Source organism: Pleurodeles waltl, chromosome 3_1, assembly GCF_031143425.1.
Source record: "Pleurodeles waltl isolate 20211129_DDA chromosome 3_1, aPleWal1.hap1.20221129, whole genome shotgun sequence".
NCBI lineage: Eukaryota > Metazoa > Chordata > Amphibia > Caudata > Salamandridae > Pleurodeles > Pleurodeles waltl.
Genome location: NC_090440.1, coordinates 1,432,852,298 through 1,432,877,877, shown reverse-complemented (window position 1 = coordinate 1,432,877,877; position 25,580 = coordinate 1,432,852,298). Strand labels below are relative to the sequence as shown.

Sequence of the window (25,580 nt, the reverse complement as noted above, 5' to 3'; positions counted from 1 at the left end):
CTACTGCTTTTGCCAAGCATTAGGCCGTACAGGTGCAGTGGTGACAGCGTACCATGTAGTGATCAGTAGCAGTGAACATGCTGTTTTACCTGTGCCGCTAGAGTGAGGCCAAAGCCACACTCATTTAAAGTTCAGTTGCTGTGTGTTTAACTAACCCTTGGCCTACATCGGATTGGTGTGTAGTATTGTGCAGTACATGTATGTTATATACATGTGCTGAGTGTATGTGTCCCAGTGAATGGTGCAGTACAGGGATGGTGCAGGGCTGAGCAGTGTGTATGTGTCATATACATGTGCTGGATTTATGTATGCCTGTGAATGACACAATACATAAAAGATGTATTGCTCTACAATGTGTGTCAGTTATTTGGATGTGCTAGTTATATGTGTGCGTGCGAATGGTATAATACATGGAGGATTCTAGATTCCACTTTGGGAGACCTAGGGCTATCTTGAGGAAAATGAGGAGGTGTTAGACCCCCCAGACAAATTTGTTGATTGCTGTATTTCTGTGAGCTGAGTGGGACACACGAACTTGAGGAGAAGAGACAAGCTCTTCACTGTATTTCAAAGGGTGCTCTTTGATTCACAGAGGACATCAGGAAGGGGCCTGGGCACATCTCAGGAAGGATTTAGAGCAGGAAAGATAATCATAAAGTGTAGGGCAGAGGCCAGGGGCAACCTTTTGATATACATATCACTGCTGTTGACATCCTGGTGTGAATCTCTAGTCACTTTTATGGCCTGTTTTGTGAGGCAGACTTGGAGTCGCTCCTGCAGTGACAGACTGCTTTCTGGAAAAAGGGCAAAGGAGAGGGAAGGCCACTTCCAAAGGAAGCAGACCCCAAACATAAACTTCAAAGACTCTAAATCACATTTAGTGTCTGGAAATAACAAGAAAGGTAGCTCGAGGCCCCCAAACTTGGCAACTGCCAAGCAGCCAGTTGGGGTGTGCAAGAAGGAGACTTCTGCCTGTAACCAGGACTGGGGGCCAGGCCTGCCAGTCTCTCTGGTGGGTGAGGCGCCATCACTCAGGGAATCCATGATCACCTGGAGCACCAGTGCCTGCCTGCTTGCCAAGACCAGTGTGCCCAGTGAGGAAGAGGAGAGCTTTGGAGAGAAAGAGGTCCAGTGTGTATTTTGGTGAGTATATCCCTGTAGCATGGGGCAAAGAGACGGCTGCTGCTCAAATTTGGGGTCATGGCCCATGTTCTGGTCAAAGTTGACGACCCCTGTATGGCAGAGGAGGTCCACCATGAAGTGAACTGTGAACTTTACTGCCATCCCAATTGGGCTATATCATTATGTTTGGGGTGAAGTCAGTCACCTCATATGCCAGGAATGTCTGCTGTAAAAATTATTGGCATGCCGATCAGGAATGCCCGTGTGCAGAATGAAGTTGGTGACCCCGTATGCGAGGAGAGGCCATGGTGAAGATTACTGCTGTGCCGATAGAGCCGTAGCACTTGTGAAGTAAGCGACTCTGTATGACAAGATGAGCCACAGTGAAGATCAGTGCTGTGCCTATCAGGCCATAGTCTGCGTACAGATTGAGGATGGTGACACCGTATGCCAGGTTGAGCTGCTAGGTGAAGGCAAGGAGCATGGCCTGGTCAAGAGAAAGAGGCTGCATTCAGGTTCAAGCCCCGAATGAGGACCAAAAGTGCCGTGTTCCTCCCACCCTCACCACACCCCCCTCTATGGGGAGGATCCAAAAAAACTCACCAGCATCAGAGAAGTGTCAAGGACACCCCCGGTCACTGCCTCTGCAAGACTGCATATGGGGTACTCAAGAACACCAACTGCTGCCTCTGAACCTCTGTGTGTGAGGAAATAACTGTAGACAGTTGCTTCAACTTCAGCATCCATGAAAAGCCCGCACTTAGACACTCTGGTTGTGAAGGTCCTGCTAGTGCGGTAAGACCTATTTATGGGCCAGACAACCCTGGAAAAATGTGCTTGCCATATAATGCTTCAACGCTGGAACACTTTTGACTTAAGAGTCAGAGTGGGATTCTTTAGACTGAGACAAATAGTGGGGCTTAACCTGACTGGGAATGGGAAGTATCCACCACCGATAGAAGAGGGGAGTGGGATCCGGGAACCCTCCTTCTGAAACACTAGAGTCCCGACCTCAGGGGGCTATATGTATTGTTTGTGAATGCCACATTTTACTTTGCCTTGGTATATAAATGCCCCCCTTGCACAAAAGCAAGTATTTGACTGGACTTTTATGTGTTGCTGCTGCTGAATCCTATTTTGTCCTGTGAGCCTGTGCTCACTCCCCTGTTAACTTTCCCTCTCCTCCGAGAAGCCTTGGACTGCACAACCAGTGCTACCACTAAGATTCAAGTGCTGAAGGGATACACGGCTCAGTTGCTCAGGATTCATAGTAGGACGTGCCATGGGACATCAGCAGTAAAAGGCCTAAACTTCTCCCTCATCTCACCCACCCAACAGTTAGGCCCAGTAGATCCTGCATGCCAGGTGCCCTCAGAACATGGTTCTGATAAAAAAGGATAGTTTTTTTTTTAGTAGTTCTAAAGAAGCTACTTCACTCTGGGAAATGCCTTGATAAGTTACCTGTTGAGTGGAGTTGTCATTCTGGTGACTTGGGCATTATCTTGTATTGTTGAGCTGAGAGTTAGGTTTGGGAAAACTGTCCATCATGACTGTGAAAGGTTGTGTTAGTCATTTAAACGATAACATTAAGAAATGTTATTCTTGTGTATTTTTTCATCTAATTGTCAACCTGGCCCATTTCGCCATATCATTTGTGAGAGGAACTATACAAACATCCACCTAGACATTAAGTAAATGGTCTCTCCCTTCTAGCCGTCGTGAGACTGAATTTGAGCTTTCATGTTCACAATTGCTGAATCAAATAGAATGTGACTTTTCACAACAGTTTGTAATGTCCTCTTGGAATATTAAAAATAAAAAAGTGACATGTTTTGATCTGAAATAACGATTGCAACAAAACTTATGATACTGTGTCAGGGTGTTGGGAGAAGCACCCAGATCTTGCCCCTGCCAGGTTACTCTTGGGAAATGTAAGACACTTTTCAAATTCTATACCAGTGGTGTGAGTGAGCTGCATAAAGCAGCCGCATAATCTGACACATACACAGCTTAACAAGGCCTAGAAATGCCCAAGAGAAACCCAACTGGCACTAGGCCAGAAAATGGGACCTGAACTGGCCTGTTAAAGGGGCAGTATAGCAGTTGTTCAAACTTTTATTCCCGGAATTTATGAATCCAGGCCACAACTCGGGCGCCAGAAATGCCTGTCTTTAAAGGCAGAGAATGGTAGGATGTACAGCTCCAGTACTGTAAGTGAGTAGAGGTGAGCTGGAGAAGGGTGTAGGTCATATTGAGGAGCCGGGTTGATCGCTTTCTGCCCAAAACATTACAGTTACGTGTTTTAAAATCATGGTTGTTGTCCTGAATCTGGCTGGCTGTGTCCTCTGCTTTCATATTGGATAGATATGTCCTTCTCTCCACTTAGTATTTATATATATATATATATATATATATATATATATATATATATATATATATATATATATATATATATATATATATATATATATATAATATATTATTCAGCACATTCCTTTTAAAAAAAAACAAGTATGCCTTTTTAAAATAGTTGGGTTTGTTCAGGCCATGTTTGACCTGACAGTTTCAGAGCCATCCCTTTCTAATATTTTTCCCTAGAAAGTGGAGTTATCGAGGTATTGTGTTTTGAAACAGCAGAGTGTTGTTTATGGGCACTGCAGAGCTGTGATGGAATCAGCCAGGCTGTGAACTCTGAGCAGGGCGGCACTGCTGCCACGCTGGAACAGAGCAGGACTAAAGGGCTCGGGCAGGGAGAGGGGGGCGGGGGCAGGGGATGATTTCAACACTGCACCAGAAGATCTAGAAGTTGTGAGCCGCCCTGACGGTAGAGAATATGCAAGGTGGGTTTGAGGAAGGATTCTCACTGTAGAGCAAAGCAGAGTGTGCATGAGGAAGAGCCATCTCTGAAGAGAACAAGGAGCTTTGAAGAGAAGCCACTCTCCCTGCCAAGAACCTGTACAGATCCAGCTGAGTTTGTATGAAGAACACTTGCTGCAGCGCATAAGCAATCTGTTCGAGGGGGGCTTCGCCAGAAATAATCACAGTCTCTATATGAGAAAAAAAATGATGCACGGAACCACCAGTTTTGTGAATAAAGTTGCCACCTTTACATGAGAAAAATACTGGCCTTTAGTTGTGTTGTTTAGTATTCTGCAAAGGTCTTTGACGCGATACTTTGAATAAAATTGTAAGTATTAGTTTGTAAATTTGTCTTTTCTGCTCGTATTGCCCTAATTAGTAGTCCGGGATCGTGAATGCAGCTCCCGAACAAATGTAAAAGTGTTTCCTACTTACATTTTCTGTTTGAACTATGCACAGATAAAAATGCTGCTTCAGGTGATTTTGCTTATTTTTCTACCGGCCAGGATATAAAAATACTGGTGCTGTTGGTAGAAAACTGTTCAGGTGGAAACCCTAGGTGTGAGGAACGGAGTTGCTGGAGAACTAGGAAAGGGGAGAGAAGGGCGAGGAAGAGGGATTACAAAATAAAATCCTCACTAAAGAGAACAACATTGAATGTTTTGAAGAGGGACTCCCTTTGCACTGCAGAGAACAGTGTATATGAGGAGGAACCCTCCCTGGAGAACCAACAGTTTGTTCAGGAGGAGGGTCCTCACTGTAGAGAACGAGGAATTGGGGGTGTGCATGAGACTGAGGAAGGGCCCTCACTTTAGAGAGCAGTGTGTATGTCTGGGGGTGCACCTCTATCTTTGCGTCTGTCTGTAACCCTTACTGGAGAGAACCAGCAGTGTGAATTGAATCATCCTAATTTTGATCAGTAACTTAATTTTACCTGACTTAGGGCCCACTTTATATGGGGGAGGGATGGAAACTCCGTTGCAACTGAGAATGAGTTCCCTTGCTGCCAACATAGTGGTCCACCCACCAGATTTATGTGCTGGTGGGCCTCAAATTTAGCTGCAGCAAAGACTATTTTGTCTCCTCCATGGCCAAACTTCTCAGACTGCCCTATGGAGTAAGGGCCGTCGGAGCCTGACCTTTCATTCCGTTCACCTATTTAGATGGCCAGGATGACAATTCAGTTTTCACTGCCATAAAAACACTGGTGTGAACTCCTTCTGTGCTGGGGACGTAATGGTGCATCCACCGGCACAGTGCTCCTGTGCCGAGGACATAACAATTGCGTCCTCGCACATGAGCTCGGAGGGAGCCTCCCAACCCCCCAAGGCAGGGATGGAAGGGGAAGCCCTTCCCTTTCCACAACCGACACAGCCACTAGGCACCGGGGATTTTTTGTTTGCGCCAATTTCACGCAAGGGGAGCGACCCTTTAGGCAAGGCTTGCTCCACTGAGGGAGAGGGGGGGCAAATTTATTTTAGGCCATTTCTGCCCCCCTTGGAGGCAGATCGGCCTAAACCACTAGACACCAGGGATTTTAATTTTTTGGTTTTATATACTTGCGCATAAGGGGAGCAGCCCCTTGGACAAGGGCTGCTCATCAGGGGAGCAAAATATTTTTAGGCCTTTTCTGCCCCTAGGCCTATTATAATTAGGACGATCTGCCCCCGGAAGCACAAAAAATAGTAAAAATGGGGTATGTCCCAGTAAAATGCCAAAATTGTGTTGAAAAATGTGGTTTTCTGATTCAAGTCTGCCGTTCCTGAAAGCTGGGAAGATGGTGATTTTAGCACCGCAAACCCTTTGTTGATGCAATTTTCAGGGGAAAAAACAACGAGCCTTCTTCTGCAGCCCTTTTTTCCCATTTAAAAAAAAAAAAACTAAATTGTCGCTGTATTTTGGGTAATTTCTTGGTCTCCTCCAGGGGAACCCACAAACTCTGGGTACCTCTAGAATCCCTAGGATGTTGGGGAAAAAAAGGACACAAATTTGGAGTGGATAGCTTATGTGGACAAAAAGTTATGAGGGCCTAAGCGCGAACTGCCCCAAATAGCTACAAAAAAATAAAAAATAAAATAAAAAAAGCTTGAAGGGGATAAGGCCTGGCAGCGAAGGGGTTAATGGGCAGTTGAAACTGCTAAATGCTCCCCTTGCCATGGAAGAAGATTCCTATGGTGAGAGGAGCAGTGCATGTTTTATTTTCAAAAAGACAATACTGTTTCAGGATTTTCTGTTTAAGAATAAGGACAGAAACAATTTGGTACAGGGATTCATCCCGCTGATGGTACTCCATATCTAACAGAATAATGCACTGACAGGAAACTCTGTGAAGGCTGTTCCTGCCAGTGCTTTATAAATGACCACCACCTTGCAGTCATGTATAAACTGGCAAGCAGTCCCTCCACCAGGTCGATTTAATAGTTTACAGTACGATGGGCTGTCCGACCAATTAAAAATCAAGCCCTTAGTTATAACTTTCAGTCAAAGACTAAAAAAGAAGCTACGATCTTAATTATAGTACAAAAATCATTTTTATCAACACAATCCATTCAACTTAATAACCCTATATTTTTTTTTACTAAAAGCCTAATATCTTCAGAAAGAAGCACCCCATCAAAGTTCAGGTTATAGTTAACCAATTTAATCCAGAACATTTAAAATCAAGGTCCCTGTTGCTCGCGGAAAGTCCCGATGATAAGGAAGAAATCAATCACATTTTCGATTCCTCCTTTCAGGTAAAACAACAGTGGACGGTTAAGCGTCAACACACATTTCGTGGATGTTTTCTAGTATGTGTTCCACCTTTATCAGTCGTTCCATAAGTGCTGAAAAATCTTGACTCATGCTCAATTAATTGAGGGGGTCGTCACTACATGACGTATAGGGTGCAATGAAACTATAGCATAATTTCACAAACTTACATATTTAATCTCAGAAGACAATCAAAATCAAATAGATGGAATTCAATAAAGACCAAGGTTTGGCACAATAACAGTGAAAAGCAGAACCAGCGAAATGTGTTGATACACCATATAGACACTTTCTAGAAAACATCTGGCATGAACCTGCCGTGTGTGTGTGTGTGTGTATGATGAGGGCTCTCTTTGCAGAGAACCAGCAATGTGTGTCGCTCATGGCAGAGAATAAGCCATGCATGTAAGTGGAAGAACTTCTCTACAAAGAATCAGTAATATCTTTAGTGGGAAGATCTATAATTGCAGAGAGAGAGATTGTATGAGTAAGGCTTTTCACTACAGAAGACCAGTACTGTGAGCATTAGTAGGATTGTCACTGCAGACAACCAGCAGTATGAATATGAGGAAGATCTCATTGCAGAGAACAGCGTAGTGTGAAGGAAGAACCCTCGCTGAGGGAACCAGCAGTGTGCCAGTGCAGAAGACCCTCAATGTAGAGAGCTAGCAATGTGTGTGCAAGGGAGGTAGGACTCCCACTCTGGGAAACAGCAGGATGTGTATGAGTAAGTACATAACTAGGAGTAAGAGACACAGGGGATATGACGAATGGTTCTCACTGAAGAAAATCAGCAGTTGATATGAGTAAGAGCATTCTCCACATCGAACGCGCAGTCTGCTATATAATCTCACGGCAGGGCTGTACACCATGCTCCCCTCGTTCTGTGTGTATGGCTGTGCTCTCCCTTCTGTACGTGATTGTGCTCTCTCTCTCATTCTCTAGTTATGGCCTGGCTCCATCTCCTTCTGTTGGTAGGACTGTCCCCCTGCTCTTTTTTCTTGTTTAGTGTCACTTACTGAATACCATTGTGCTGTGTTCTCTGGAGTTTCAGCTCCGTGTACAAGGACTCAAACACCCTGCACCTCCCCACTGAGCGCTTCTCGCCTGTCCGCCGATTCTCTGATGGAGCCGCCACGATCCAGGCCTTTAAGGCTCACCTGGAGAAGATCTGCAACAGCAGCAGCATTAAGCAGCTGCAACAGGTGAGAAACCTTTGACGTAGGTGTGTATTGACAAGGCACAGAACAAACAGCTGCAATAGGTCATGGAAAGGGGGATCTGATTAGATGCATCAGCCAGTTGCAGCAGATAATGGACAGCAGATGTACATGCTTATTGAAGAGATGAAACGTTGGCTTGGTGTGCACTGTTGAAATGCAGCCACATCAACCAGCTACGCCCAGTAATGAACAGTTTGGGTGTGTGTATCTTCCAGAGCTGCAGTACAGGTTTCCGATGCCCACTGTTTTAAATAGTTGCTTCATAAACCCTCCCTCCACAGATAAGAAGCACTGGAGAGTTTCAGGAGTGTCACTTGGGGGTTCCTATCCCAGCCCTATAAGTGATACTGCTGCCTGAAGAGGAGGATCATAGAGGTTTTAATCCATATGGGTCATTTCAAACTGTGAAATGATTTGGATTGGCCAGATTGTAGCACATTAGGAGGGAGGTGTGTTATCTCTGTTTAATGACTGCTGATAGGTGTGTGTCCTGTCTGATGTAGTGTCTGGATGGATGTTCTCTCTGGTTGTAAAGTGTCAGTGGGGAAGGAAGGGTAATGTTCTGTGGCCCTGCAAGGCCAGTTTGAAGGGGTGTAATCCTGAACTGTGGGTGTCTGTGGAGAGATGTATGTCAGTGGAGAGTTGAGTCTCAGGAGTGTCCCTGATTATGCCGTGCTACATTTTGACTATGCACAGTTAGGAAGAGTGGGAGTGTTAGATTGTCCAACTTCAGCGTTCAGGGGAGGTGTTAAGAGAGATATTCCTGGCTTAGGAAAATCAGGAGTTGGTGGGCAGTTTATCCCGGACTATGAAGCAATGGAGTGTTTTTTTGTATTTATTTTTTAATTAGCTGGGTCTAAATCCATGACCGAAAAGTGGGATAGGGAAAGTGCGAATGGGCAGACGTTCAGAGAGCACATGTTAAGGGGTGTGGCACATTTCTTTGAATGTGGAGAATCTGTGCTTTTTCCTGACTCCAGAAAGTCAGGAGGCACTACTAGGGCTCTTCTGGAATGTGGAGAGTTAGGGTATGCGTCCCTATGAAGCATTTGTGAAGTGCCTCATATTTCTCCATGTTGAGGAGTAGCTTGAGAAAGCATTCCTGGTTTCCCTGTTTGTGAACTCATTATGATTTCTACAAGTGTGTGCGAAGAGAGGATGATGGGTGGGGTGGTATTGATGATCCCAGCATTGAGTTTTCTCGCTTCTTATGCTTTGAAGAAGGTGTGTTATTGGTGGCTGTGTTGAGCTTGGCAGAAGGATGAAGGGAGGGTGTTCTTTGGCTCTTGTGCCTGTCTTTGTTGAGGGTATTGAGGATGGACTTTAGGGAGGGTGGAGATCCTCGAATGCATATTCCTTGGTCTTAATAATGTAGACTATAGGGTCTGTGCTGTTGGTGGTTGTGGAAACTTTGGGTTTCCTTAGGTGAGAAGCACTTATGTGGTTCTACTGCTCTGAGGACATTCATCAGTCTCCACTGGTCTCCTTTGCAGGAGTATGAGCAACTTCAAAAGATGTACGGTGTGCAGGTTGACGAGAGGACTTTGGAGCAGACTCAGCAGCAGCACATACTCTACCAGCAGGAGCAGCACCAAATCCTCCATCAGCAGATACAGGTATTCTCCCCTGAAGCTTTAGTGAAGGGGTTGTATCCCAGAATCCTAAAAGGCTGAAGATAAATGTATGACCCTAACTGAGAGTATTCTTCAGCCCCTTCTTCACTGAGGGAAGCTGTGACATCATGTTAGAGCCGTCCGACACTATAGTTTTATGCGTAGGCATCACAAGACATCTGGTCCTTCCCCGTGCCTTTAAATGAAGATGTAATACCTACAGGATGCTGACAGGCTCCAGTTGTGGCCATTACGCAGAGACTCCTCCTCCCCTGCATTTTTAAATAAAAATGAAGTACCCCAACCCCTCACAGGCTGCTGCCACTATTTACTGTTTAGTTGCCTCGTCCCTGGTCATTCCATATTCAGCTGGACATTGAGTGCCACGAAGAAGACGCCCTACATTGAGGTCTGTTCAAACTGGTTGGTATTCGGATCTGTGCCCTGGCCTAAGCTCAGCCACTTTTGTCCCATGGTTACTCAATTATTTCTCTCTGGCAGGCGACTCCGAATTGCCATTTCTAATGTCAATCATTATTTTCATTATCTGTGGTATACATCACAACTCCTCCTTTGGCTTTCTCCCCACTCTCCCTCTAGCTTATTTACCTACCTTCACTGATTTGTGTCACTTCGATCTCTGAATCTTCTCACACCTATTTCGTATCTCCTCCCCGTCTTTCTCTCTTGACTCTGTGACTATTTGTGTACCACCTCATGGCTGGCTCACTTCAAAACAGTAGTAGCACTTCATGCCGTTGTGCAGTGTTAACTGGAATCCCTCAGCCTCGAGGGAGGGGCTGTTTGCTTTTTATGGCTATACTTAAGGTTTCTCTGAGAATGCCTGGTTCAGTAACTCTTTGCTCTTTCTCAAATCAGGACTGTATCCGACCAGCACAGCCTTCACCTCCCCTTCAGCCGCAGGCGATGGGACAAGCTTGTGAAAACCAGCCAGCTCTCCTTACTCACCAGCTACAGAGGTAACCCAGTGGCAAGTGCAGTAAGTCTTTAGTAAGATGTTGTATGGGTAAGGGCCGCTCTGCCGGTGCAACTCCCAGGGCTCTGCCCGAGCTGGCCCTACCACTTCATATACACTGACAGTATGTTGCCATCGTCTAGTCATGACGCATAATATCTCAAACTGGCTCATTGAGTCAAATCCCAAAATTCAGGGATCTCGCCAGCAGTTACTTTTACACATGTTCAGACCAGCACTGCGGACCGGCTCCCGGCAATGAAAGGCTCTGTCCTAAGTTGCTCGTCCCATCCAGCATGTCACTGACATACTTGCCTTCAGTCCTTTTCATTTTGCTCAACTCCCTTCCTCCTTACCCTCATTCATCAAAGCTGTCACTGATCTGCAAGTAACGATGTGCATTCTGCGTGGACGTTCATAAACCACGTTTTAGTGAAAGTGCTGCCCTTTTCCAGTTTTTTTTATTTGTGGCTCAATTTTGTATTGCCCGGCAATGAATTAACAAACACTGTTTTGGCACGGGGGGCCTGTACCAAGCATCTGCCAGTCCTTTACAAGTACATGTTAGCCCTTGCCATGCTGAAACCTACAGCTGTTTCTTTGTTTTTCCCCATATAGGTTACGAATCCAGCCATCCAGTCCACCTCCAACCCATCCCAGCAATCACCTCTTTCGCCAACCCAATAACAGTCCTCCCCCTGTCACCAGCACCATGCTTCAGAATCACGGTGAGTACGTAAGACTCCACAGGTCACCTTCTAGTATGTCCCTTGCCACACGCTACACCGTTGACTTCGTCAGGTTTTACGTTAGCACAGCTAAATGCGAATATGCAGCAGGCCTCCGTCTTCCTCTTGGTGAACTGCTAGTTGTAATTATTTATATTTACGTCATAGAGCATAAAATGTTCTTCCACACAGGATATTTTGGCACTAAAAATGCATACCATAGCCATCCAGTGTTGCCTAATTTAAGAAAGCTCGGTTCCTGCCAGAGGAGCAGAGTTTTTTTAGGGTTTAGATTTGGAATTGGAGATGATCTCTCTTGTTACTCTCTTACTTTAATTTCCTCAAAGTATACAATTAGGCTTTCATTGTTGCTCTCTGCTGTTGTGTGGTCTTTAAGAGTTATAGTACAGCGGCCCCCCTTACTAGTGGCCTCTTGATTCTGATGGGTCCAGCAACAGCAGTTACCAGCCTCATCAGCATTATGAAATAGGCAGGTACGCAGCAGAGCTCTTTACCTATACCCGGAGATTTTGACTGCTAAATACAGCGAAAATCTCTGTGAAAATACTGTGGAATATTAGGGAATCCGCGGTGCCAGTTCCTAGGTAATTTCACATTTCATAGTGGACCCTTCAGTTCCACTATTTATTGGGCCAGATTTGAACCACCTCTAATTACTTGTAGCTGGCGGTATTGGTAATGGGGGGGTGGGGGAGACGTGAGTGAAATCCGGCCATTTTACTGGACCGCTCATAATGAAGGCCAATAGTACCTTCCTCTCCTCAGTTGGATGTATGGCTTCATGGGCTTTCTTTTCCTGCTGTTCAGCTTCCTGTCTGTGGAATCTTTTAGTCATGGTGTATGATTTGACATACTAGTTAAATATACCACTTGATTGCAAGAGTTGAAACTTATGTATCAAATCCAGTGGTTCATTGCAGCCATTTTTGGAGTAAGGAAGTCCCTTCCTATGATCGAGGTTTTGCTCTCAGTTCCTCTACTCTGGCTTTTGGGCTGAAGATCCTTGTTGTCCAGCTTTGTCTCTGTGTTCCTATGGTTGATTCCATGTAAGTTGACAAATGACAGTAGGCAGCTCCCTTGGACCTGGGGGCAACGTCTGTGGCAAGCTCGGGTGGCTCCTTGCTCCGGGGTTTTGCTCCTTGTAATTCAAAAGCAGGCTTTGGTCATTTAGGACATCTAAGACTGTCAGTTTTTGCAGTCTCGTGATCCAGACAGACATGGTACCAGACCCACAGAAGTCCATGAGCGTTTTTCTCCCTTATGAAGGTCTTCCATGTTTGTTGTCCAGGCACAGAGTTAGAAATCTCTAGAACAGCCTGGCTTATGAGATTCTAGAGTTCAGTTAACTATGCTTACATCAGAAACTCGTAATTGATTGCATTCGTTTTCAAAGAACACGTACACCAGTAGACTTCATGGCACTAATATACTTATCAACTCAGTTATATGCTTCAGAAGATGAAAAAGATTCTGTTTTGGGGACACATTATGAATCTAGAACCGGTCACGTCCATTCCTTCTGTACCAGACCTTCTCAGATCTTCATTATGTTTACTTTGAGTGCACCTGCCATTGGTGTCACATTACAGAATAAGGAGGTCCCAGTAAAACTGATCCCTCATTTTATATAAAAGATCTTGTGCAAGAATTATTGGGAAAATCTTCTCTTTTAAGGACATTGTCCTCCTGTGGGAAATAAGTAAAAATGTTTGGAAATCACTCATGGCTCCTTTCATGCTGACCGAAACACTTTAAGTGATAAGCGAATTTCCTTGCGGTAGTCATCTCAAGTAGGAGAGTGACCTGCATCTATTCTCGGCTGATGAAGCCTCTATCAACCTCTACAGTGACAAAGCAGCCCACCATTTATTTGTGTTTTTTTTAATTTGATGTTTTCATAAGCCTTCTCTTCCTCAAATTAGCATTAAGGTGGTTCAAAGAGAACAGTGATAGATGTGAAAGTATAGTTGTGCAACAGGTTATATGTCTCTTTACCAGCACTATGAAGAACAAAACACATAACAGCATAGTGAATCAACTGGAGGTGTGGGGATAAAGGGGGAAAAGGAGATAAATTGTGGGGGTGGAGGGAGACCGAGGAACTAGAGTATAGAAAAAAGTGAAACATACTGTTAAATACTATAAAAATAAGAGGATCTTGTATAAGGTCCTAGATCTGCTAATTTATCACCATCTGAACATTTCCTGGGTCAAAATCAGGATTAGCGATTATGAACAGTTCCTATAATGAGGGGAAGTAAGCCATGCCAGAAGTATTTGGGTGGGGATCACGGGGCTTGGCGCCTACAAGGTAGAATCTAAATGGGATCATTTTTGGTCCTTTTATGAAAAGCTAAGGGTTGTGGGGTTTCCTTTGAAGAGCGCTCGCCTGACAGCAGGGACCCTTCAGAAAAACATGTAAAACTATAAATGACAGTGAAGCTGTAGACCAGTATGAATCTTTATTTAATTCCGCTCTTGGTGTCGGCTCTCTTACTGGTGGAATCATTTTTCCAGACAAGCCATTGTCTTATTCTGCTCTGAGTCTCCTCTCTCGATACTTTTCACAGCACGGTGGCTTTGAGATTTCAAAGCCAGAGGGCAAAACGCGTGACAGGTCTAATAATGGAAAAGATGTTCTAGCTCCCGGGCTTCTTTGTTATCTAGGATGTGTGTTGGGCAAAATAATCCTTGTACTGTAGTCTGGCGTCCAGGATAACCCACGAGTCTGACGGAAGGGCTCCGGGATCTAACAGTTCAAGAAGGTCACTACATCATGTAACTAAGCAACTTATGCCACGAGAAATCGACTCACTACACTCCGAGTGGTCAGTCTCTGACTTCTTGCTGGAAACTCAATCAGTCTGTTAGCCCTGCCACAGCTACTGCCCTCTGTCACTTTTGTTGAGGCTTTCACCAGCCAATTGGCGAGTTGCTGCTCACTTGGGAATGGAAGGCTGAAGGAGAGGAGTGATAAAAAAAACTTAAATAGTGAGAGGAAGAGGGGTAAATGACAGGATAAGACTAACAACAAATCGGAAAGAGATTCACAGAGACGTAGTTGCTCTTACACTCTGTCTCTAAACAGTGAGAGATTGAGACACAGCGGTTTGCTGTAGAGACAGTGAGGTGGATCAAGACAGCCACAGTGAGAGACACACAAAGTAGAAGCAATGAGGGGTGTATTCCCTCTGCATCTTCACGCACAACTGCTCCTGTAGGTTATATGTACCGGTATGAATATCCGTCCATGCAGCAGCTGGAATGAATCAAAATGAATCTGCAAAGTAGAATAGAGCTTCCGCCTGGACCCACCCTGCCTAGTTTGTAGCTGGTGTTCTTATAGTTAGCACTAGAAACACCATCCAGAAGGCGTCTAAACTGCTTGTCTAAAAGAAGAGCATTCCTTTGCAGGTGCAGCCTCTCCGTCGCAGTATCAGGCCATACCCTCACACACGGCCATCTTCCAGCAGTCGGGCACCAGCTCCCCTCCTCCATTGCCACGCATGAGCCTCCAGAAGCAGACACCTCAAGTCACGCAGGTCACCATCCAGGTGCAAGAACCAACAGACTTGATGGGGAACAATGTGCTGCAAGGGGCCCCAGTCCAGGGCATGGCTGCCCACCCCAGGGGCATGCCCATCAACCCATGTGCCAACCAGATCCAGATGCAGCATCGCGCCAACCTGATGGCATCCATGACCAGCTATACACACAAACCACTGTCCAAGCAGCTGAGTGCGGACAGTGCGGAGGCCCACAGGTGAGTGTCACGATTAATGTAAGTAGAAGGACACGCTTGAGTGCTGAGCTAGTGACTGACTGTAATGTGGATGTCCAGGTAAGTGCCATCATTATCGAATGGAGAAGTCACAGGTGCGTGCATGCTCATTACTGGCCTCACTGTGGAGGTTCACAGGTGACAGATGACTTTACCTAGCGTAGCTGGTCCCTGGTGAGGGCGGGCTCGTTACTAATTACAATGCGGATGTCTGTTGTTGAGTGTCACGATTACGAAGCATAAGAGCCCACTGGTGAGTGTGAACTTGTTAATGAGTGCAGTGTGTTACCGATACATGGGGGGGCTGAGTACTAGTGTTACCAGTGCCAAATGCAGACTGTACCAAGACCCACAGGCTAATTTGAACTCATTGTTGAGTGAAGGTGTATGACAATCAAGGTTATTAACCGCAACCTACAATTATATTCATCCACTACATGGGCATGGTAAATATATTATTATGTTACCTTTGCATTGTTTACCTTACCATATTACCTGTTTCCGTTCACTTTAGTGTACTTCCCGTGCTTTGTAGGGTTACAACGAAGTAGTGGATGTGATAGAGCGGTCAGGCAGTGTAGCGCTAGAAGCCCAGCAGCCTCCTCCCTTGCATGGTTTGAGTGTGCGCATTGAGTGTGAAGACGCTAACTGCCACTCGAATATTTGTTTCTTCTACACTGTATCCGTGGTATGGTTCCCTTGAGTAACATAGCTCCCAGAGCCCCCTTTCTCTTGCACAGCGCGTGCTTAATGTGAGAGGACTGGAAGGTTGTATGTGAATTCAATGGATTTCTGACACATCTTTTTGTCGAGCCCGTTTGGAAAAACATTTCTACCCAGTTTGGCCTTCACTGGGCTGACGAAGTCCATCAGTTGAATGCCCTTCTTAGTGTTTTTTTTGTTCTTCTTTACATTGTATTGTATTTCGCACCTCCTCTAGACCCCTTACCTTCACCTCGCTTTCTCCTTTTTTGTTCCCTGTGTCATTGTCCTTTTTTTCACTACCGGGTTGCGTTGGATGTAAAAAAAAAAAAAAAAAACAAGACCTTTCTGACCCGTTTTCTTTTTTTAAATTGACTATTTATTCCAACATTTTCTATCATAATAGGAATTGTAAAGGTATTTCCAATTCTGCTTCGACCCGGGATTCAATCCCAGTCCTGAAATACCCTTTTCACTAAATAACTCCGTTTCATGGAAAAGCTATATTGTCTCTGTGGCCTTTTTTCAAAATGAAGTTTTGTCGGCCTCGTGTCCTCAGGCAGGCTTTCTTCTTTTTCGGATTTTCACCTTAATGGCTGGACACTCACTGGCACCATCCCTGCGAGAGTGCGGAGTGTGGGATCATTGGCAGCATAACTCCATTAATCCATTCTGTGTATGTTGTAGAAGTCTGTGTGTGTTGTTACACCATAGCAACCTTGCCCCTTGCTTAGTGTGACTGTGCTGACTGGAGGTTATCCAGCATTTCATCTTTCGGAGCTGAATATTCTTGAATAATTCCTTGTTCTAATACTCGGAATAATACTGCCATGTAGAATTGCAAAAGATTCCCGGTATTGGCTAACCATAAATGCAGGTACATAACATTTTTAATCAGCAGTGACATAAATCCTCCTGTGTTCGTGGGTAGTAGCGTGTTGAGTTGGGATCAAAGTAGCTGTTCTTTAAATGGCATGTCTGTGTTTCTTGTATGCTTTCATGATAGTGTGTGTGTGTGTGTGATGATCAACTTCTCTAATGTATGCTAACTGAGGGGAGCTAGCCACACCACACGAACCCCAGCCTCAGTATGCTGTGTGAGGGTGCAAACAGGGGGACAGTTGACATCATAACTGCAGTAACATCGTCTTTGCTTCTTTGCAGCTTGAATATGAGCAGGTTTCCCCCTGCGAACTACGAGCAGGCCCACCTTCACCCCCACCTCTTCTCCGAGCAGCCAAGAGCCTCCCCCACAAACTACAGCCCTGCCCCAGGGGTGCCGTATGTCCAGACACAGGCCCTGAAAGTCCCACAACTGGACCAATTCCCCAGTTTTTCTCAGGGCGCCCAGCAGAATTACCCCACCTCAGCACTGCAGCAGGCACTCCTCTCCCCAACCCCCGGGGACTACATGCGTCACCAGCAGCAGCAGCAGCAGCAAGTGCCACACATGCTGCAGGGACTCCTGTCGCCCCGGCACTCTCTGACGGGGCACGCGGATGTGCGGCTGCCGCAAGTGGAGTTTGCACAGTTGATCAAGCAGCGCCAGCAGCAGCAGCAGCAGCAGCAGCAGCAGCAGGAGTTTAACGAACTAGTCAGGCAAATGAACCAAGGGGATTCTGGGACAGTGGGCCAGAACCTGTCTGAACTTCAGAGCTTGTCGTTGCCTTATCAGAACGCTGACTCCTACCCTCACCACCACACCAGCCCTCAGCACCTGCTGCAGATCCGAGCCCAAGAGTGTCTGCAGCAGCAGTCACCCACACCAGCACATCGGTATGTTCACCAGCCGCCCCTCGCCCATTCAGAAAGCATGGAGGAGGAGAGTTCGAGCGACGGGGGCAGGGACAGCTTTGACAATGAGCCGGAGACTTTGTGCACAATGACCAAAGGCTGCCATGAAAGCCCGCGGCTGCATAGTGCCAGTGGGCACGGGGACCCTGAATCCTTGCGTAGGACAACGCCTCATGGTCAGGACTCTTCAGCGCATCATTACAGACATTCACCTGTCCCTGGTTTTGGTAGAAATAAAACGCCCAGCAGAGGTAAGTTGAAGATAGTGTCATGTAAAGGGGTTAATTTTGCTACAGTTGGTACCCAGACGAATGTTGCATGATGTTAGCGGGAGGAAATGCAGGGGTCTGCAAAGGTCTTTGAGGTTGAAAACATCCATTATAGATGGTAACGTCCGAGGCCGCTGAGAAGATGATCAAAGAAAGCCCTTAGACCTTCATAGCTGCAAATGGATGGTAGGAAAAGACGTGACCCCAGAGAAGCGATGGAAACCGATTGAGCGCCCTTGCTATACATATAGTAAAGGCTGCTCTGGTAAGATGAATAAATAGATGGCTGCTTTATGGCCACTGTGAGGCAGGTAATAGGAAGTTTAGAGTTTGAGCACTGTTAAAAGCATCAGAACCCCCTTTGAAAATCGACCTTCGGTACCAGTGACCAGCAGGTAAAGATCTGGAGACACTGACTAGGCCTCTGCAATGAAGGAATAATCCGCAGTCTCTCCTAGGTCTCTACTGGGTGTTTTTAGGTATATTTTGTAACAACTGGGATGTTTGAAATTACATGGCAACTTTGAGAAATAAAACGGTAATGACAAAAATATTTTATTTTCTAATGAGAGGGCTTGGCCAACAGATTTAGGATTGGTTAAAGAAAATATTTGTTCCCATTATTGTGATTTTTTGTTTAGCGGCCTCAGAGGAACTGACATAAAGTGGTAACCAGACCTGTGGTGCTGAATCCTCGCCAGGCCCAAGTCATCTCTGGCCTTGACCGGATACTGCAGTGCTCAGATGATAATTCCATTAGGGATGGGAATGCGTCCAAGGTAGTTGGCCATAGGAGTGCTTGTCAGCAAATGACTTTTCATGCAGATGCTACTAATTGTGATTTATTGTACGTGGCTGAAAGCCGGACAGCACCTTGGCACTGCGTGAAGTGGCTGTGTTCATTAGGATATACATAGAGAAGGGGCACTGCCCTTGGGTGGCTGAACCCAGGAAATAAAGGTAAACAAGCTGTTGGTGGAATTGTTACAAAACCAGTACCCGCATCCCAGTCTGTCATGAGACATTTAGAACTTTAATAGATAATTTCAGTTAAAAAAAGGAACTCTACCGCCCTTGTGTAGTACATGTAGGTGATCATTCCTAGAAAGTACCGCACAATTCCCTGCTATAGAGGCAACTCGTTTTGTCTCCCTCAGGGCTACAATGTTTTTTTTGTAGAGTCAAGCACCCTCATAGAAGCCTACTCTCATTGTATGTGTCTTCCTACCTTATACTCTTCAAAATGTGTAGTCAGTCATTTGCTGTAACCATAACTGAATTGGCTTTCTTTTTTATCAAATAGATTCATTTTGTTTTGTATAAAATGCTTACGTTTTAAACAATTCAATACTATTCATCACATATGTTTCACGGGACGTAATTGAAGTGGCCATTTATATTTTTCAGGAATTTTACCCAGTGGTGGTTTTATGAATTGTTTGGAGCACGTTATTTTGTGATGTGTTTATCTGTCTGTTGTATAAGAGAGAAAGTACTCCCTGCCATACATGATAAGGATAGTGCAAGTAACTGAGGTGTTCCATAACCATATCGAGCAACAAGGCCAAAGGCAGAGTTCTTTTATAAGGTTATGGAACCCCGAGGTAACTTGGAATATCGTTATCATGTACGCCAGGGGTACTTTATCTCAAGTAATACATGGTCACGCCATTAGCTTTCCCACAAACCACTTAAAACCTTAGTGCTAGGCTCTTTTTTGTGAAAGAGCGAATATGAAGAATAAATATAAAACCTCCAGTGCAAAATTAAACACATCAGAAACATGTTAGATATTTGTGGTATACAAATATTAGAAATCATTCAATACAGGTCAGTTTTGGAATTTGTAGAAACAAACAGAAATATTCTAGCTTTTCTCTAAGGTGTGCAAGAAATAAACATGTTCTCTTGCTTGTCATTGTAGGCTGAAAAATAGAGCAGAAGAAAGAAAAGCACCATTTCTTTTTCATTGCTTTAAACAGCTGCTTCATTTATACTTCGTGACCTGCCCTGCCTTTCATCTTGGCTGCTGGCTCTGGTAGCATACCTTGTGATGTAATAACACGACTGTAATAATTTATAATAATCGAGTTCCAGAGTCTTTTCTTTATAATTGACCACTTGGTGTGTCACAAGTCTCTGATTAATAAGAAATAGAGACTGTTGTTTATCCAAGGATTACAGAATCCCTATCTTCCGTCTTTTAGATTCCTGCTGTTGTGCGGACTCATACCATGGTGGGTTATGTGCTGGGCTTCTATAAACATATGGCACATCTCATGCACAGAGCAAAGGATATCCTTCAAGCCAGTCAAGAGTTGACGACGTGGTATGACAAGAAGGCTTCCTGTATTAGCGATCAAAAGGGTCAGGAAAATTGCTTTCCTAAGACTCTGGAATGCCTTTGAGGACAAATGGTATAGCCCCCAGCGGCAGCTCCTCCATTAGGGTGAAGGAGCGTCCCTCCCATCCCCCACCCCCACCCCGGCAGCTGCAAACCTTTTACCCTTTTACCAAAAAACGATAATAAACTCTGTTTATTGACGTTTTTAGGTAAAAGGGGCGGGGCCACAGGGGTGATGAGCAGTGAGGGGGAGTCCACAGCACTCTCCCTCAGAGTGCACATGTGTTTGGCCGGCTGTCTCGGGCTGGCAAAACACACATGCGCAGTAGGCTCTCTCCAGCCCAGCAACTGTGCTGGAGAGAGCCTGCACAAACTCCCAGTCTGCCCAGGAGTGCCCTGGCTGGGTGCTCACAGCCAATCCTGATGCTGCTTTGAGCATCGCCACGATTGGCCGCAGGGCAGGCTGGGAGCTTGTGCCTACAGCCTTGAGCTACGAGGGACAGAGGAGCGGCTCTGTCGCAACGGAGAAGGTAATTGTTTTTTTATTATTATTATATTTTTTATTTGTCATTTATTCCACCCTGCCCCCTAAACCCCCGCACGCGCCGCTTCGCCCCTTCTGGTTGCTACGACTGGTAGTCCCATATGCTGTTTTGAGTCCCCACGTTCTTCTGAATAGATCAGATTGTTCAAATACACCTTTGATCTCCTTGGTTAGATTTTAGTTTTCCTTTGCTAAGAGGTTTGAAAGAGGTACAAAATTGTGATTAATTATATCTGGCATCAAAATATGTTGTGTAATGTGTTCGTGACAAAAGGTTTAGAATGGTGAAAGAGGAACAGAAGGGAAAACTGTGTGATTAAATTGAAGCTCAAACATTTCCTCCTTGTAGACTTCAGGTTTGTATGAAGGGTTTCTTTGCCCATGGGGAATTTTGTGTAATATTCTTCAGAGAAGACATACAGCTCACCGGCCTGCATTGCAGTTGTAAAATACTGCTAAAGGAGGCTTTGTTGAAGATCATGAATTTTATATTTGCAGAGTATATATTCACAAAGGAAAAGTTATTTATTCTCATTAAAAGTTAATTCAACTGCATAATTTAAGGTAGTGGTTTCACTTGTGCATACATTTTTTGCAGCCAGATTCACATATCAAATGAGTCATACTTTAGTTCAGACAGATGAAAAAGGGACCTGGTCTGGAGATCTGCCCATCAGTATTCCCTTCCTGGTTGCTGAAGCCCTGAAACCCCAAAGTTTTGTTATAATGTTAATTTCCTATGTTCAGGGCTAGTCTTGAATGGAAGCAGCAGGTCTCTGTGTTTCTTTTTGTGTCAACATAGACAAGTGTGTTGCCTGATTGGGCTTGTTAGGGCTTTCAGCGACAACCCTTGTAACTGTGCCACCACAGCAAACACCTACAGATTTAAATCTCACATCATTTGCCTAAACCAGCACCCCACAGTATACATCCATACAATCAAACCAAGACCTGGAGATGCAACGTTTTTGTCCCAAAAGGCTACAACATTCAGCATGCATATCGCACACATAAGGAAGGGAGGAGGCATTGTTTTTGGTCTTCGCCTCTGGGCAAGTAAATGACACTCAACTCCATGGAGCTCCTCACAATCCATGTTCTGCTTTCCGCAACTCAGTTTGCCACCTTCAGCTTAGTCTGCAAGCCCTCTAGGCAAAACAAGGGCTTCAGTGATGATTTCTCTGACCACCCCACCACTTCATTCTGATGACACTCCCTCACAACACACTCCTGGGTGACTTTAACCTCACAAACAATGCAAGCACAAAAAAAACAGAAGGGTCACCCTTCTTAATTTCTTCAACACCCTGAGTGTGGTATACCTTATCAATCAACACACTCCAAAGGCCACATCCTTGACATTGTACTCTTGACATAACCATCATCCAAAGCAGATGTCCCAATCCCTTCCACTGGACCAACCACCTCGCTATCTCTGTCTCCTTGCTTATTGCTCAAACAACATATCAAGGTCAACCCAAAAGGGAACAGCCGTACTCTGATCCTTCAAAGACTGTTCTGCTAACAATCCAAGGGCCAGATGTAGCAACTTCCCAAATTGCGACTTGCAATTTGCAAGTCCCTGCGACTCGCAAATTGCAAGTCGCAATTTGGGATGCAGAAAGGTGTCTCAGAAACCTTCTGCGAGTCGCTGTGGGGTCGCAAAGACCCACCTCATTAATATTAATGAGGTGGGTCGCAATTTGCGACCCCATAGCGAGTCAGGGCACTCACAGGGATGGAGGCCTGCTGTAGTCAGCAGACCTCCATGTCCGTGACTGCTTTGAAATAAAGCGAGCTGCACTTTGAAAAATAAACCGAAACCTTTTGTTTCAGTATTTTTCAGGGCAGGTAGTGGCCCATTGGACCACTGCCTGGTCTGAAAAATTATTTTTTGGTCCAGTCACAAAGGGGAAGGGGTCCCATGGGGACCCCTTCCCGTTTGCGACTGGGTTACCATCCACTTCAAGTGGATGGTAACTGCGAGTCCATTTGCGACCGCTTTTGCGGTCGCAAATGGAATTGCATACCAGTGCGACTCGCAAATAGGAACGGAACACCCCTTCCTATTTGCGACTCTGAAATGCATTTTGCGAGTCGGTTCCGACTCGCAAAATGCAGTTCTACATACCAGATGGGCTTTAGCGACTCGCAAACGGCGTTTTTCGCCGTTTGCGAGTCGCTAAAGCTTTCCTACATCTGGCCCTAAGTGTTGAACTCATCACCTGCTATGCCTACTCCAATGCACAAATTGTATAATTGGGGGCTTATAGTAGTCTGGCATCTAGTTCTCGCCATTTCCTGCACTACCACACCATGTCATATGGTGACAAAAAAGGAAAGCCAGATAATAGCGGTTCTTGGGGCCTGAGAGAGCAATGGCATGATGCCTGTTCAGTCTGAGCCAGCAGTGTTCTTAGCCCCATGATGTGCTTGTATCTTCACTGTTCTAGGGGAGACGTCTGCCCCTGGGAGTAGAGTGGTGTGGCAGATAATGTTGGACTTTATGAAGCTGCAAGTCCACTCACTCTTCTTGGTTATAGCTTGGTTCCAAAGGCTGAAGTGATTGTTTTTAGACATTCCTTACTCATGGGCTCATTACATCTTTATCTTCAGACTGTGATATCTTTGTGAATTTGAACTTGTACCCAGCCGAGACTTATCTTTGAGTCCCTGGGTGTAGTTGCACTCTTTATGTGAATTGTGTAAGTACCACCAGCTGTACACTCGTCTCTCAGAAACAGATTGCTTCTTGGTACCACCTCATGCCTAAAAATGAACGCCACATTCTCTATGCTCATTGAGCCTTAAGTGCAGTGTGATGGTAGTACTGTCCTTCAGGGCAAGTCCCTATGTGGGTCTTTGCCAGTCTGAGAGCTTTTCATCCAAAGAAGCTACTCCTTTTCCTTTTGCGGCTTGAGCTTGGTTGCACCATAGAAGAAAGTGAGCATCTTTTTTTGCCAAGCTCTCTGCGTCTCGCTATGAACCATTTGACTGCTGTGAACTGGAACAAGCATGAAAACTTCGCACAACCACCTGAGTCACACTAATGGTCATCCCCAGATAGTCGTTGACCATGCTGGGAAACAGCACCTACACGGATATTACCACAGACACATACTTACACACATCCCTAACCCCTAAACCCCCTCTCTTTGCATGCTAACGCTGTTTATGCTATAATTCTTTATTGCTATACTCACGAGACGTCTTTGTCTATTCCTTGGATTTGTCTAATCTGAATTGCTAAACGCCTGACTCATCGCTGATATAGTACCAATGCTGTGGCTGATAAGGCACATTGGAGGATTCCTACATTCTCCCCGTTCATGACCTATCTATCGCTCCTAGTGGGTTAATTGTTAGCCAGTATGAGAAGGTGTTTCATCGATACCTGGAAGAAGCAGATAGGCATGAAGGTTCCTGAACTCGGCGGTCCTCTGGTAACGACAGACAAGTCTAGATAGAGCTCCTCGTGAGTGTCTGAATGCTGACCAAAGTGATTTGGATTGTTATGCTGTTGAAAGAGTGGGGGTGTTCTTACTGAGAGAAGGGTATAAATGATTCGCAACATGCCACGGCATTATAATGGGTAGCTTGGTTGTAGCTTGGTTGAAGCACAATCGGTCTGGGGCCAGTGAGAGTGTCTCCTGTGTTTGCTTGTTGTTATAGAACTTATATGTGAGTCCTTGTGTTACCCACTTACAATATATTGACTTTTTAGTTCCGAGAGGCCCTTTGGGGGTGAACAAGCACTTAACAACAAAGGTTACAGAGGATGCTTTCTGTTACCTTTCAAAAAGGACATAAATCAAACGGCAACTGATTAGAAACCAGCCTGACTTTGGAATTAGGGACTAGATCTATTGACATATCTGAGTAGTTCACTGTGAGCACAGACCCAGATTTTTCCAAATCCAGAGGAACTCCCAGAGAGCCAACCATTATGATATACACCATGAATTTATGAACTAATAATTCGTTTTAACAAAGTAGTTCAAAAGATGTATGTTGTATCTTTATCTAACACCATTAACTGCAGGAGATGCAGCCACATGTTTCATAATTCTGAATATGGAGATACGCATTGCCTATACAACATCATAAATGACATAATCTGCTAATCTCATCTGAAGCATTTGCAGGCAGAACATGGACCATTAATATGTAAAATCTAAAAGGATGTAATCCAGAATGGAAATTACTTGTCAGCCGTGTTATTAATACTTATAACCATATTGAATGTTCAAGATTGAGGGGGAAGTAAAGAATGTGAAATTCAAATTGAGTGATGTAAATGCCTTTTAGTGGATGATAAGTGTGTGTTAGATATGAGTGAAAAGTAAGAATGTTTTAATTTAAAATTGGGTGGTGTTGCTTTAGATTTGATTTAAAATTTGAGTTTTCCACTATAAGAATATCACTGTATCTCAATAGCAAAAAAAGGTATTGCCGTTTTTTGACAAAACACAGGGTCATTGTTTTTTACTTCAGGATTAAATTCAGTTTATGTGGTGGTATTGAGGATATTTTTCATCTTTAAATAAAGGGCACATTTTGTTTGTATAATACCTTAATACTGATGGAGTTAAGCTAGTTTGAATCTTTGCAGAAGAGACAAACCTTTTGTTGATGTTTAGTTCAAAAGCTCACTTTCTGTGTTAATTTGGTTTACTTTTGAGTAAGGTAAGTAACTTGTACATCATGCTGGCGGCCGACCGGTTCTGATGTAGCCTTTCAAGGGCCCTGAAGTACCGGCAAGTCTTCTGTTTGATATGTGCTGAAAACTGAGCAACTTCTGGACATCTTGTGAGGGTGCAAGGAAACAGAATTTGGAGAAATTAGAATTAAAA

At 44.8% G+C, this 25,580-nt stretch overlaps 1 protein-coding gene across 5 annotated transcripts in view; it reads left to right on the top strand.

Annotated features, from left to right (window-relative positions):
* Positions 1-25,580, top strand: part of SIK3 (SIK family kinase 3) — a 585,214-nt gene that overhangs the window by 536,395 nt on the left and 23,239 nt on the right. For 3 of the 5 annotated variants that reach the window (XM_069224965.1, XM_069224969.1, XM_069224964.1), the window contains exons 16-21: positions 7,781-7,937; positions 9,449-9,571; positions 10,448-10,548; positions 11,163-11,272; positions 14,708-15,056; positions 16,941-17,821. In XM_069224965.1, coding sequence (XP_069081066.1) covers positions 7,781-7,937; positions 9,449-9,571; positions 10,448-10,548; positions 11,163-11,272; positions 14,708-15,056; positions 16,941-17,821 — 1,721 coding nt within the window. The remainder of the gene's footprint in view (positions 1-7,780; positions 7,938-9,448; positions 9,572-10,447; positions 10,549-11,162; positions 11,273-14,707; positions 15,057-16,940; positions 17,822-25,580) is intronic. The other 2 variants (XM_069224967.1, XM_069224966.1) reach the window with 1 other exon arrangement.